Here is a 13439-nt window from a genome sequence, read left to right as displayed (position 1 = left end):
ATCGTTAATGTGATGTATCACATTGATTGATTTGCGAATGTTGAGCCATCCCTGAATTACCAGGGATAAATCACATTTGGTCTGGGTGAGTGATCTTTCTGATATGTTGCTGGATTTGATTAGCTAGTATTTTGTTGGGCACTATTGTATCTATGTTTATCAGGAATATTGATCTGTAGTTCTGTTTCTCTGTGCATCTTTTTCAGGTTTAGGAATTCAGATGATGCAGGCTTCATAAAAAGAGTTTGGGAGGATTGTTTCCCTTTCAGTTGTTTTGAATAGCTTGAGGAGAATTGGAATTATTTCTTTAAATGTCTGGTAGAATTCAGAGGTGAAGCTGTCAGGTCCTGGGATTTTCTTTGTTGAGAGGGTCTTTATTACTTATTCAATTTCCATCTTGATTATTGGTCTATTTAGTTTCTCTATATCTTCATGACTCAATTTTGGTAGCTTTTATGTTTCTAATAATCTATCCATTTCTTCTAGGTTTCCTAATTTGTTGGCATGAAGCTCTTTGTATTAACTTCTGATGATTATTTTATTTCTGTGGAATCTATTGTTCATTTCCTTTTTTGTCTCTGATTTTATATTTTATTGATTTGATTCTTTTCTTTCTTTTTTTTTTTTTGGTTAGTTGTGCCAATGGTGTATCAATTTTATTTTTTCAAAAAACCAGCTTTTAATTTCATTTATATTTTTTTTGGTTTCTTTTTGTTTCTTCTCTAATTTTAGTTATTTCTTTCCTCCTAATAACTTTCGGGTTTTGTTTTTTTCCTAGTTCCTTGAGATACATTGATAGCCCATTTATTTGGTACATTTCCAGTTTCTTCTTGTAGGCACCAATTGCTATATACTTCCCTCTTAACACTGCTTTTGCTGTATCCCATAAGTTTTGATATGATGTGTTGTCATCTTTGTTTCAAGAATTTTTTTTTATTTCTCTCTTGATTTCTTCTATGACCCACTGTTCATTCAGGAACATGTTGTTCAGTCTCCATGTGTTTGCATATGTTCTAGAGATTCTTGAATTGTTGATTTCCAGCTTAATTCCATTGTAACTAGAGAAGATGCATGGAATGATTTTGATTTCTTTTAATTTGCTGAGACTTGCTTTATGGCCTAACATATGGTCTATCCTGAAGAATGTTCCATGCATTGATGAGAAGAATGTGTATTCTGCCACTGTGGGGTAAAAGGTTCTGTAGATATCCATTAGGTCCATTTGGTCTATAGTGTCGATTAACTTTGCTGTTTCCTTGCTGATTTTCTGTCTGGTTGATCTGTCCATTGATGTGAGTGAGATATTGAAATCCCCCAATACTATTGTATTGGAGTCTATGTCTCCCTTCAGGTCCATTAACATTTCTTTTAAATAGGTAGGTGCCCTATGATTGGGTGTGTATACATTTATTATAGTTGCATCTTCCTATTCAATCGATCCCTTAATCATTACAAAGTGCCCTTGTGTCTTTTAACAAATTTTATGTTATTATCTATTTTGTTTGATATTAGGATGGCTACACCTGTTCTTTGGTTTCTGTTAGCATGGAATATCTTTTTCCATCCTTTCATTATCAGTCTGTGTATATCTTTGTTGGTGAGATGTGTTTCTTGTAAGCAGAAAATAGATGGGTCTTTTTTTTTTTTCTTTTTTTTTTTTTTTTTTTGACAGGCAGAGTGGACAGTGAGAGAGAGACAGAGAGAAATGTCTTCCTTTTTGCCATTGGTTCACCCTCCAATGGCTGCCGCGGTAGGCACGCTGCGGCCGGCGCACCGCGCTGATCCGATGGCAGGAGCCAGGTGCGTATCCTGGTCTCCCATGGGGTGCAGGGCCCAAGCACTTGGGCCATCCTCCACTGTACTCCCTGGCCACAGCAGAGAGCTGGCCTGGAAGAGGGGCAACCGGGACAGGATCAGTGCCCTGACCAGGACTAGAACCCGGTGTGCCAGCACCGCAAGGTGGAGGATTAGCCTAGTGAGCCATGGCGCCGGCCGGGTCTTCTTTCTTAATCCATCCTGCCAGTCTGTATTTTTTAACTGGAGAGTTGGGGTTACTTACATTCAAGGTAACTATTGATAAGTAACAACTTGGCCCTGCCATTTTTTTCCTAAATATTCCTATGGTTTACTTTGGATTTCTTTTGTACTTCTATTGGATGGGGGGTAGTTCTGCCATCTTATTCTATTGTAATAATGGCTATCTTTCTGTGTTTCTGTATGTAGCACACCCCTAAGCATCTTATGTAAGGCTGGATGAGTGGTGACAAGTTCTTTCAGTTTCTGTTTGTTATGGAAGTTCTTTATTTCACCTTCATTCATGAATGTGAGTTTTGCAGGATACAGTATTCTGGGTTGGCAGTTTTTTTTTTTTTCTTTTAAGACTTGGGCTATACCTCACCATTCCATTCTAGCCTGTGGGATTTCTGAAGAGAAGTCAGCTGTGATTCTGATGAGACCCTGTAAAAGAAATCTAGAATTTTCTTGTACACATTTTAGAATCTTTTATGTTTTACTGTGGAGAGTTTGACTACCATGTGGTATGCTGAAGATCTTTTCTGATAATGTCTATTAGGGTTTCTATGTGCTTCCTCTACTTGGATGACCCTTTCTTTCTCCATATTGGGGAAGTTTTAAGTAATTATTTCATTAAATAGGTTTTCTAGTTCATTCTCTCATTCCACACCTTCAGGAACTCCTAAGACTCATATGCTTGGTTATTTGATAGTATCCTGCAGATCTCCAAAACTGATTTTCTATTTTCTTCCTTTTTTTTGTCTGATGTAAGATTTCCAAAGGTTTGCCTTCTAGTTCTGATATTCTTTCTTTTGCCTCACCAAGTTAGCAGTTAAGGCTTTCCACCATATTTCTTATTTGGTCCATTGAATTCTTCCTTTCCAATATTTCATTTTGATTTCTTTAAAATCTCCAATATTTTCATTCATGTCATGTACGGTTTTCTCTAGTTCATGAATTTGGTTCTGATTACTTGTTAGTAATCCTATGGTTAATTTTTTGAATTCCATTTCTGGCATTTCATCAATCTCTTCATCTTCACATTCTAGTATTTAAGTACTGTTGTGTTACTTGAGGGCATCATAGTGTCTTATTCTGGTTTCTTGAATTTCTGCATTTATTTTTAGTCACTTGTGGAATTTTTTTTCCCTCTGATTGCTTTTATCTTTGTATTGTACCTCTGTGATTTAGTATAGTGTCTACTCTTTTAGTGAATTCTCAGTGGCTTGTGCTGGGTGAGGCCAGGGAGCTCTGTTCAGTGCTCCAGACTGGAGTGAGTTTCCAAATTGACACCCAAGTTGGATGTGGTAGATTTTTTTTAATCAGAGGGGAGGGTTTGGTCAGCTCTATGGCATAAGCTCACCCTCACCTCCTCTCTAACAGGTGAACAATGCCTAGGCACTTGCCCCAGTGAGTGCAGTATTCGTCCATGCTACCACAAGAACCACACCAATAACCAGTGCAGTCCTCAGTGAACAGGGATTCCACTGCAGTGACCCACCCCAATCAGGGAGCCCTATGCAAGTGGAGCTACCCACAGCAACTGCCCAGAGACCCACCCATATCCTGTGCCCTTCCACATGGCCAAAGTGTTTCCATAGTCCCAGCACACAAGGCTCCCACAGTCATGGAGCATCAAGGATCCACTCTGCCCTGCCAGTATAATTCATCCAGAGAGAGGTGGAGACAGTCCTAGAGCCAACTACCTCTGGGTACTCCACCCAGGCAGCCTGAGCACCAGAGCCTGTGATGTACTTGAGGGTGGGGCACCTCACACTCCCACATGAGTCCACAGCCCCCATCAATCCTCCCAGCAAGACTCAGGAATCTCCTCATAGCTGGTTGCTGGGCCACCAGATAAAAGCTGGCACAACTGTTATAGATGTCCAAAATGGCATCTGCCCTCTTTCAGCCAGTTGCAGAGTGCCAGGGCACAGGGAGAGAAATGCATCCTTTTTTTCCTCTAGTTTGGCAGGTATACTGTTCACCACAGGGTTCCAGGCTGGACTCATGCCAGGCTCTCCCCTTAGCTATATCACTAGTGGCTTGGGGTGCTACAGTCTGGTCTCAGCTCATTCGCCAAAGCTGGTGCTGAGGCTGTTAGAAGCTGGGCCCCCATGTTGTTTCTGTGCTTGTGCTGTGTGTCCACACCCTCCATGTATTGCAACAGCATCCCCCTTCCTTCTGTGGCATTTATACTGAAGTTTTCTCCCTAACGCCTCCCTAAGACTGTACTATCTCCATGTTTTAACTCTTCTAGCCTAGAGCAGTAAGCTCCCAGCCTATTCTGCCATCTTTGAAGTCATTTCTAATTTGAACATAGATTTGCTCTGCCTCTTATTATAGCAAATTTTATTTAAATCATTGATTGATTCATGTTAGGTAGTATAGGACCATTACCAACTACTATGTATCATTGCCTATTGCCCAGAATCTATACTCTTCCCCTGCATCTTCCACCATAAATACAGCTTTAATATGTCCCTTTATGTAACTGTAAGCATACCTAATAAAGTAAATCTACAAAATGTCCTAATGAATGTACCACAACACAGCATACCTTCTCCCTCATTGACTGGCATAATTGGCTTATATAACAGCAAAAAAAAAATTAAAATCTTGACAATTTTCCTGCATAAGGTGAGGCTAATTTTTTTAAAGATTTATTTATTTATCTCAAAGCAAACTTGGAGAGAGAGAGAGAGATCTTCCATCCACTGGTTCATTCCCCAAATGGTTGCAATGACCAGAGCTCAGCTGATCCAAAGTCAGAAGCTTCTTCTGGGTCTCTCACATGGGTACAGGAACCCAAGGACTTGGGCCATCTTCTAATGCTTTCCCAGGCCATAGCAGAGAGCTATATCAGAAGTGGAGCAGCCGGGACTCAAACCAGCGCCAATATGGGATGCTGGCACTGCAGGTGGTGGCTTTACCCACTATACCACAGTGCCGGCCCCAAAACTAATCATTACTATTCTAAATTACATGAAATGCCCATAAACTGATTCTGGATAATGTAGTTCAGCATTTAGTAAATTGGCATACCTGTGTTTCTTTTAAAAAAACTTTTATTTAGTAAATATAAATTTCCAAACTACAGTTTATGGATTACAATGGCTTTTTCCCCCCATAACTTCCCTCCCACCCACAACCCTCCCATCTCCCACTCCATTCACATCGATTCATTTTCAGTTATCTTAATATAAAGATTTCATCAGTTTGCACCCACACAGAACATAAAGTGTTAAATACTGTTTCAATGCTAGTTATAGCATTAATTCACACTGAACAACACATTAAGGACAGAGATCCCACATGAGGAGTAAGTACACAGTGACTCCTGTTGTTGACTTAACAACTTGACACTCTTGTTTATGGCATCAGTAATCTCCCTAGGCTCTAATCATTTTGAAAGATGTATTTATTTGAAAGGCAGAGTTAGAAAGAGCAGAGAGAGAGAGAGAGGTCTTCCATCCTCTGGTTCACTCCCCAGATGGCCGCAATGGCCGGGGCTGCGCCGATCCAAAACCAGGAGCTTCCCCCAGGTCCCTCACGCAGATGCAGGGTCCCAAAAATGGGATCAGAAGTAGAGCAGTCAGGACTCTAACTGATGCCCGTATGGGATACCGACACTGCAGGCAGCAGCTTTACCTGCTGTCCCACAGTGCTGACCCAATACTTGTATTTTTCAAGGTTGTTATTTCCTCCTAAATCAACTAATAGAGGCTTCTTTTCTCTGTGAACTAAACGTACATATGTGTTATTTGTCATAGTGCATAACAAGGAAATAAAAATTTCACTTGCAACACTAGATATTTAAGATAGTTATTTTAAAGAAATTGTTTTGCTGAAATATATATCAGAAGAATACACAGAAATCATTCACTTCACACATCAAATAAAACATAAGTAGCCATATTTGTAACATTTTCTCTGGTATGAAGAAATATTTGTGACTTTATATGTGATATAAATGTATTATATGAATTTTGCTTTTTTTTCATTCTTCAAAATATGCTAAAGAGGAATCTGTATAAACAATCATTGCTATTATCAAAGTTTTGTGACAGAATATACTATGTCTAAATATATGGGATTTTAAAAATTGTTTTCACTATTGATTTTATTAAATGTGTTCCTTTAATATAACCTTATTACCCTATAGTAATTCTGCATGGTGTGGCCAGGCTAGCTGTTGAAGAGGAAATGTACATTGTTTTGGTCAAACTGCCATTGTTCTTTGTTTTTATATCAAACTTCCAGATGCTGTAGGGTACCCTCATAGGAGAACTCTATCTATGCAGATGCAGTATTAAACATGTCAGTTCTAAATGTGGCATCCACTGTACTTTAATGCAGGGAGATCTTCCATGTCACATGGTCAGAGGGAGGGAGATTAATAGGGAGTTCTAGCTGGAAATTTCTTGCCTGTTATTGTTCTCCCTCAGCAGTTGATGGCTAAGTTAATTCTCTTTAGTTTTGTCATGCTCTGAAGCACACATTGCCAAGCCACTGTAAGCTTTATGAGGGGAAAAAAAAGAAACCATGGTGTCCATCAAAGTCTTAAAGTTGCATTTTTAAACTTTGGCTTGACCTGATGTGCCATTCAAAAGAGCTTCACAAGATTATTTTTTTTTTTCAAGAGAGAGGTTCAATATGTCCCGAGGCTATCGGTTTTGAGTTAAACTGGGTGAAGTAGAAATATTTTACTCATCAGCTTTGCAGTCACAGAGTTTGCCTCAGCTAGAACAAAACTGCTGAGGCATTTAGAGAAAATTAACCCCCCATCCTGGCGGCCAGATGTGACTGGTTTCTGATGAATGCACATGAGTGGGCTGAAAAATCAAGAGACTGTGAAATTCCTGTCAGGTCCGTACAGTGCAGAATGGGCTATTGACTGCTTTCTCTATTTCCCTCCATCATTCTTCTTGAACACTGCCATTAATTTCCTCTCCTACTCTGACTTGTGTTTTTGCCCCTCCCTCTTCCCTTCAGCTCTGTGTGCTGCAGAAAAGGATGCACTGGCTGTGGAAGGAGCACTTGAGGCTGGTGGTCTTCTACAGCCAGAGGAGGCTGGCCAACTTCCAGACAGACTCTCAGGAGAGCATTCAGAAAATATTAGCTGTGCAGGTAGGTGATTGCAGGGAAGTAGGAAAGATCATTCTGATCTAGATTGAAAAGCAAATGATGGGTGGTGTGATGAAGCATTAAAACCATATCCCATCAGAGTTTTATAAATTTTTAACCTCTTTAATAAACTGGAATTGCATGAAGGATGAATTCAGTAAGTTAGCACATACACCATGCATACTTTGAGGGGGAAAAGGAGATGTGACTGACTCCTCAGAAACCTCTGGGTAGATTTTTTAAAAATACCTTGGTTTATAAATATTTTTTCAGATTTATAGGCTTTGCAGAGACCATTCAAGCTACTCACTGGCAAGAGTTACCTTGTGCCACTGTTTGGCAAAAGCAACTTAAGTAAAATAAGAGTGTTATTTTCACTGAACTATAGTCTTTTACTTTCTTTTGTACAAGAGGATCAGCCTCCCAAGCAGATTTGGAGACAACTCCATTTGAAAATTAAGCAAAAGGGGATTAGACTATAACTGTGATTTGAAATGTATGTGAAATTTTACCATGTGCTTCTATAGAAGTATTTCATGGCACCATAGTCTTTATATTAAACTCTTACAAAGACATATCAACTCTATGAAGACTAGTGTTTGAATATCACTTTTTTCAAATTAATGCCTTAATATTTCATATGCTATAAGATATATAAAACATGATCTCCCAAAAGAAAGCAAACCACGTTCTTCTATTAAAAAAAAACAAAAGCAGTGGCATGTGTTGTTTAAAATTACAATTTCCAGCATAAACAATGAATGAACCCATGCCAAATCTTCTAAATATTTTAATTACCCAAGGGCATCATGATGCTTTAACCCCAAGTAGGAAGAAAGATTTTACAAAGCAATTTCAAAGTTTATTTTTTGATATTTTCTTATGAGTGTGTATGTGTTTTATATGAGTTCTATTGGTTGTGGACTCTAAAAATATTCTAATAGGAAAAATTTGAAATGGCAGATTTAACATGTGGGGTTAGTAGAAATTCACATCCAAATTTGAATCAAGACTAGAATTACATCAGCTTAGATGTCAGGAGAATTGATTTAAGAGCCTATTAATAAATAGTACATTAAAAAGTATGAAGTATCTATTATCTATCATGCTTTTAAATATTAAAAAAATCTTCATATTCTAGTTAGTGCCTTAGAAAAATCTAATTTCTGCCCAAATGTAAATGTTTTTAAAATTCTTACAAATGATTAATTCTCATTCTAGATTATCATGTTTATCCAGCATGTCATCTGAGTAGTAGTAAAGTGAATTATTAATTCATAACCTGCTATAGTATTTATTCTAATCTTTTAAATCCACATATAAACTTTATTTTAAATCATTTTATGACTATCACTTATAGTGGAAATTAAAGAAAGGATCATATAGGAGTTAGTCTGAACCACATTGCATCTAGAGACACAGCAATAAACTTGGGTTGTATTTAGGAGAATTTCAGGGGCATAATTGGTGGCTTCCTAACTCCTGGAGATGCCTTCAATTCAGAATATTTTAATTTTGGATTTTTATGAAAATAGAATTTTCAGGGTCTTGTAACTAAACTAGAAACTTGTGTGATCATCTGGGGCATAAAAGAATGAATGTAAAACTTCAGCCTGATACACAGTGACCTCTGTGTAACTTTCCCAACTCCTCTGTCTCTACATCAGCTCCTCACTGTGTCACTCAAATTCTTACTCATCAGGAAACCTGCTGTTTAGTTCCTCCTTCCTCTCTTGACCCAGCACTCTTCCCTCTTTCCCGCATTGCTTTTCTTTACCTGCCTGTTGGACACCTTACTCACTTCAGTCACCTCCTCTACACAATGTTTCCTGAGCCCCCTCTCTTCCTCCATCGCCACATGAATTCTCCATCTCCTGGGACCATTCATGGTACCCCACACACAGCTTACTTTCACATACTAGGTCTTAACTTGCTGCGATACTCTGCTTCCTAGAAGATCCTAGGCTCTTCAGGGCTTTACACAACCAGTGTGACATCTGTTCTCCCTCACTTGTTTTGTCAGGGTCAGTAGCAGCAAGACTGCTCAGAGGATCTGGTAGCACCCCATGTCTCTCCTGCGTAGGAAATCATGGTACAGTAATTTAGTATGTTGGCAGAGTGACTCTGCAGGTATCTAATTCGATTCAGCATGGCTAAAAGTTACTCACCAGGTCAGACGATATTGCTCCCCATTTTTATGACAACAGTGTTCTTTTAAGTGTCATTGTTGAGGAATTTAGACTTATAATTTTCTAAAGGTAGCATTAAAATAATGCAGTAAGATACTAGTGAACTACTTAATGACAACATCATTTAATGAACCTTTTCAAAAGTAAACTGTATATAATTGATATGGAATCAAAGCAGTTAAACATGATGCAGTAAAAGCAATTTTGCTTCATCTTTGGACTTGGACAAAATCCTTGCATGACCACAGAAGGCATGATTGGCACATCTATAGTTAGCAGACAACTAGGTGGACTGGAAAAGATTTTGGATTACACAATCAAGCAGAAACTAATAAAATGAACTGTAACTGAATGAAGTTTTATATTTGACTTCAAGTCATGTGTAGGTAAGATGTTAGTTTAAGGATTTTAGTTGACTTCAGTTTAACACGAGCCAAAATGAACTACTACAAACTTGGAACCAAATACATATCCCAACTCCAGCAATCATATAAGACTTGCTGAGTCGGGCAATATATGACATAATTTATATGAGGCCCTAACCTCATGTCTGAGCCCATATGAAGTACTATTGTTATTTCATTTCTTCCTATTATCTTTATTTTTTTGTTTGATTGTGTAACATTAACTTTCTGACATCTTATTTGGAAAATAGACTGAGCATTACTGAATGATTCAAATCAAAGTGTGATATAATGGTGGCAAATTAATGTGTCTGTAGACTGAATAAGCAAAAGTGGTTTTATCTGGAAAAATACATCCCTTAGCACTTTCTCTGAAGCTGTGTCCTTCTACAGTGTCTTGTACATGTTTGGAAAGCATAGTTTAAGGTCATGTTATCACACTTAAAGAGCTGCAATATAAGAAAGATCAGGGGAGAAATTCAGAAATGTGGTCTGTTTAAATGTAAAAGGCAAAGACTAAGAGGACAAACATCTGAAGAACTGCAAATGAAGGTTGGTATGCTTGTATACTTTGTTGAGCTGCAGAAGCCAATGCTGGGACCAACTGATACAAGAGGCGAGAAGGTGGATTTGGGCAAAATAGCAATAAATTTTATAATGAGCATTGCTGTCCAAGTATGCTGCTTCTCAAGCAAATGTTAGATAAACATGGGTCAGGTGTGCTAGGACAAAAAGTTACTACAGTGATGGAGGTGAAGCAAATGGTATCATGGTCTAGGTGACCTTCTCAGAATGGCACTCCTCCTAAAACATTCCCATGACCTCTGTACACACATCTGTGCTGTGTCTGTGCTTTCTTACGCACTAGTATGTGAGCATTCTCAATTCAGAAACCATGTGTCCATCTGTCTCCTGGCACCAACTACTTCTTGAAATGTGTTTAATCATTTAACACTTACACACATACAAAAAAAAAGATGTATGTAGGGACAGCCCCATTTCCTGTATCTAGAATGCAAATGTATAAATGAAAGATAAGCCAGAAAAAAGGGACAAAAATCTGAATCACTTAGCGATATAAAACCTCTTAATCTATGTGGTCTTTGTAAAGACAAAAAGAAATTACAGAAAATATGCATTTTGGACTTCTAAAATATATACATTTAGAAGTATTCTTAAGAAATAACATTAATTTACTAAACTTTAATGCTTAACTCTAAAATATTTAAATATAGTTGCCAATGATTTAAAAATTATTTACAAGAAAACTAAAAACAGGATTGGTCACTCTCAAAATATTAATGCAGAAAAGGTATCATAAAAATTAAAAAATTCAAAATTCAAGAAGAAAGGAAGATAATTAAAATGCACAAAATATGATAAAACACTTCAGTGAAAATAATTTAATGGTTTCACTACACATTTTAAACTTACAGATTTACAGATGGGTTATAAAAGCCAAATCCATGTTATTTGGAAGAGGTGTACTTAGGCAAATAGAAATTGACTAAAAGCCTACAGAATAAGAATGAAAAGGAGATTAAGGCAAAAAGAATTAGAACATTCAAATTTGAATATTTAAAGTTCATAAAAGATCTAACTAATGAGACATGTCAATCATGAACTTAATAAACATGACACCATAACTTCAGAATTCTAAAGAAAGATATGGTTTTAATCCAAGGAAAGCTAAGTAAATCTATAATCACAATGGGAAATACTAGCATATTTTAAACTTTATAAATGAAAGAAGGGTTTATGTATCAGAGCCTGTGGCAATCATATTCAACTTTAGAAAACACATTAATGTGAGTTAATATAAAGATGTATTAAAAGACAAAGATTATATGTTTGTATCAACTAGGAACGGAGAAACATTTGCTAACAAGAATAATATACTAACTTTAATAACTCACAATATAGAAGAAAATTTCCTTCATAAAGTATAATAGATAATTTGATAAGATGCAGACATCATGCATTAAGAGTGTGAAATCATCATCATTATGCGCTGAAAACATGGTGTTTCCTCTTAGAAAATCTAAGGATATAGTGAGAAAGCATTGGAATTCATGTAAGGGCTATTTAAAAGTGGCAACCTGAAGTATAGAGTTCTTAAGAATAAACAAAGTTAGCTATATCCTTTAGGGAAAAGCCACTAAGCAATGCTGAAAACACATAACCTAAATAAAAGCAAATATTTATCATTCCCATGGGTGAGAAGATTATACATGAAGATTATTCAGAAGATGTCAGTTTTTCAAAAGTGAAAAAATATCCATAAATTCAATAAAATATTACTTAAAATTCAAGCAAGATTTCTCAGTAAAGCTCAGGAAGATATTTTCCAAATGCATTTAAAATTAAAGTTATTTATATAAGGAAAACAGGCTCATAGACACAATTTGAAGCACATAGTGATACCTCCATTCCCCTTCCTTCCTTTTTTTCTTTTAATCATACTTTCAACTTTTTTTATAATCACAGGCTTAATGCTCCCCTAAATACAGAATTCAAGAAGTAGAAAGACCACTGTTCCACAAGAGCATACACAAGGGCTATAAACAATAATGAAATCTCAAGCTGTCAGTTTCATCCTTATATTTTCACTCTATGTATTAACTAACACAAATCAGAGAAAATAAATGATATTTGTCTTTTTGGGGTTTGGGTTATTTCACTAGCTATAATGGTCTCCAATTGCATCCATTTTGTTGCAAAAGACAGAATTTCATTCTTTTTCATAGCTCAGCCCTTACATTTTTTAAACCAAAAATTGTTATGTGGAAGTCACTAATTTGAGTCGCTGGGTAGGAAAACATCAAACTGAATTAAGTCAAACTGTGAAACACTGCCTAGGAATGTACAAAAAGTTCTGAAACAGAATACTTGGTAAGCTTCTTCATTAAAATGTCACATAGTAAATATTACTGATTTTTCAGAGCACACAGTCACTGTTGGAACTACTCTGTCTTGTAACCAGAGAACACCCTTAGACAAAAGTATATGAATGGATGTAACATGTTCCAAAAAAACTATTTACCAAATATGCAGCAGGCCTGAGGCTGATCACTAGAATAGAGAAACCAGGAAATATCCCCACAAATACTTGGAATGTAGAATTTAAGAAGAGTAAGATTTCCAATTGTGTAGATAAGGGTGGATGATGCACTAGCCAACTATCTGAATGATAAAAGCAAAATCCAAAATATACAGATTATAGAATGTTGTAGAGTTGAGGGAGAGTGAAAGGAGAAAAACATAATGGGCAATGTTAAGTCTAAATTCATAAAAGAAGACATAAAACTCTGTTAAAAAAAAAAACTGGAGGGAAAATATTGCATTGTTTGTAATATAAACATGTTACATTGTTTTTAATGTAATCACTTCTTTAAATCATTAAGTAATACAGCCCAGTAGGAAAACAGGCAAAGTAACATTGCTAAATGACATGAAAAAAATGCTGAAAATCAGAAGTCAAGGAAAAAATTAATACTATGAAAAATATTTTGTTTTCAACCATTAGGCTGCAACATTAGATGATTAATTAGTAGTAACAAAAGCATAAAGAAATGTCAATTTTCATATCCTATTGAGGCCTATACTGTCCTATCTACTAAAATTTAAAGCCACGTTTTCTTTAACAGAACAATTTCACATTTGACACTAGAGAAGCACTGCCAGTTGTGTATAAAGAAACAGGATA

General features: G+C 36.6%; 1 protein-coding gene across 1 annotated transcript in view; it reads left to right on the top strand.

The window, feature by feature from the left end:
* The window catches only part of CCDC178 (coiled-coil domain containing 178), a 440915-nt gene that overhangs the window by 400083 nt on the left and 27393 nt on the right, over positions 1-13439 (top strand). Inside the window, exon 18 of the mRNA XM_062200025.1 lies at positions 7009-7143. Within this exon, the coding sequence (XP_062056009.1) occupies positions 7009-7143 (135 nt within the window). The remainder of the gene's footprint in view (positions 1-7008; positions 7144-13439) is intronic.

The sequence above is a fragment of the Lepus europaeus genome, chromosome 9 (assembly GCF_033115175.1).
Source record: "Lepus europaeus isolate LE1 chromosome 9, mLepTim1.pri, whole genome shotgun sequence".
Taxonomy (NCBI): Eukaryota; Metazoa; Chordata; class Mammalia; order Lagomorpha; family Leporidae; genus Lepus; species Lepus europaeus.
The sequence above is the reverse complement of the archived record's forward strand: the minus strand, read 5'-3'. Positions and strand labels throughout refer to the sequence as shown.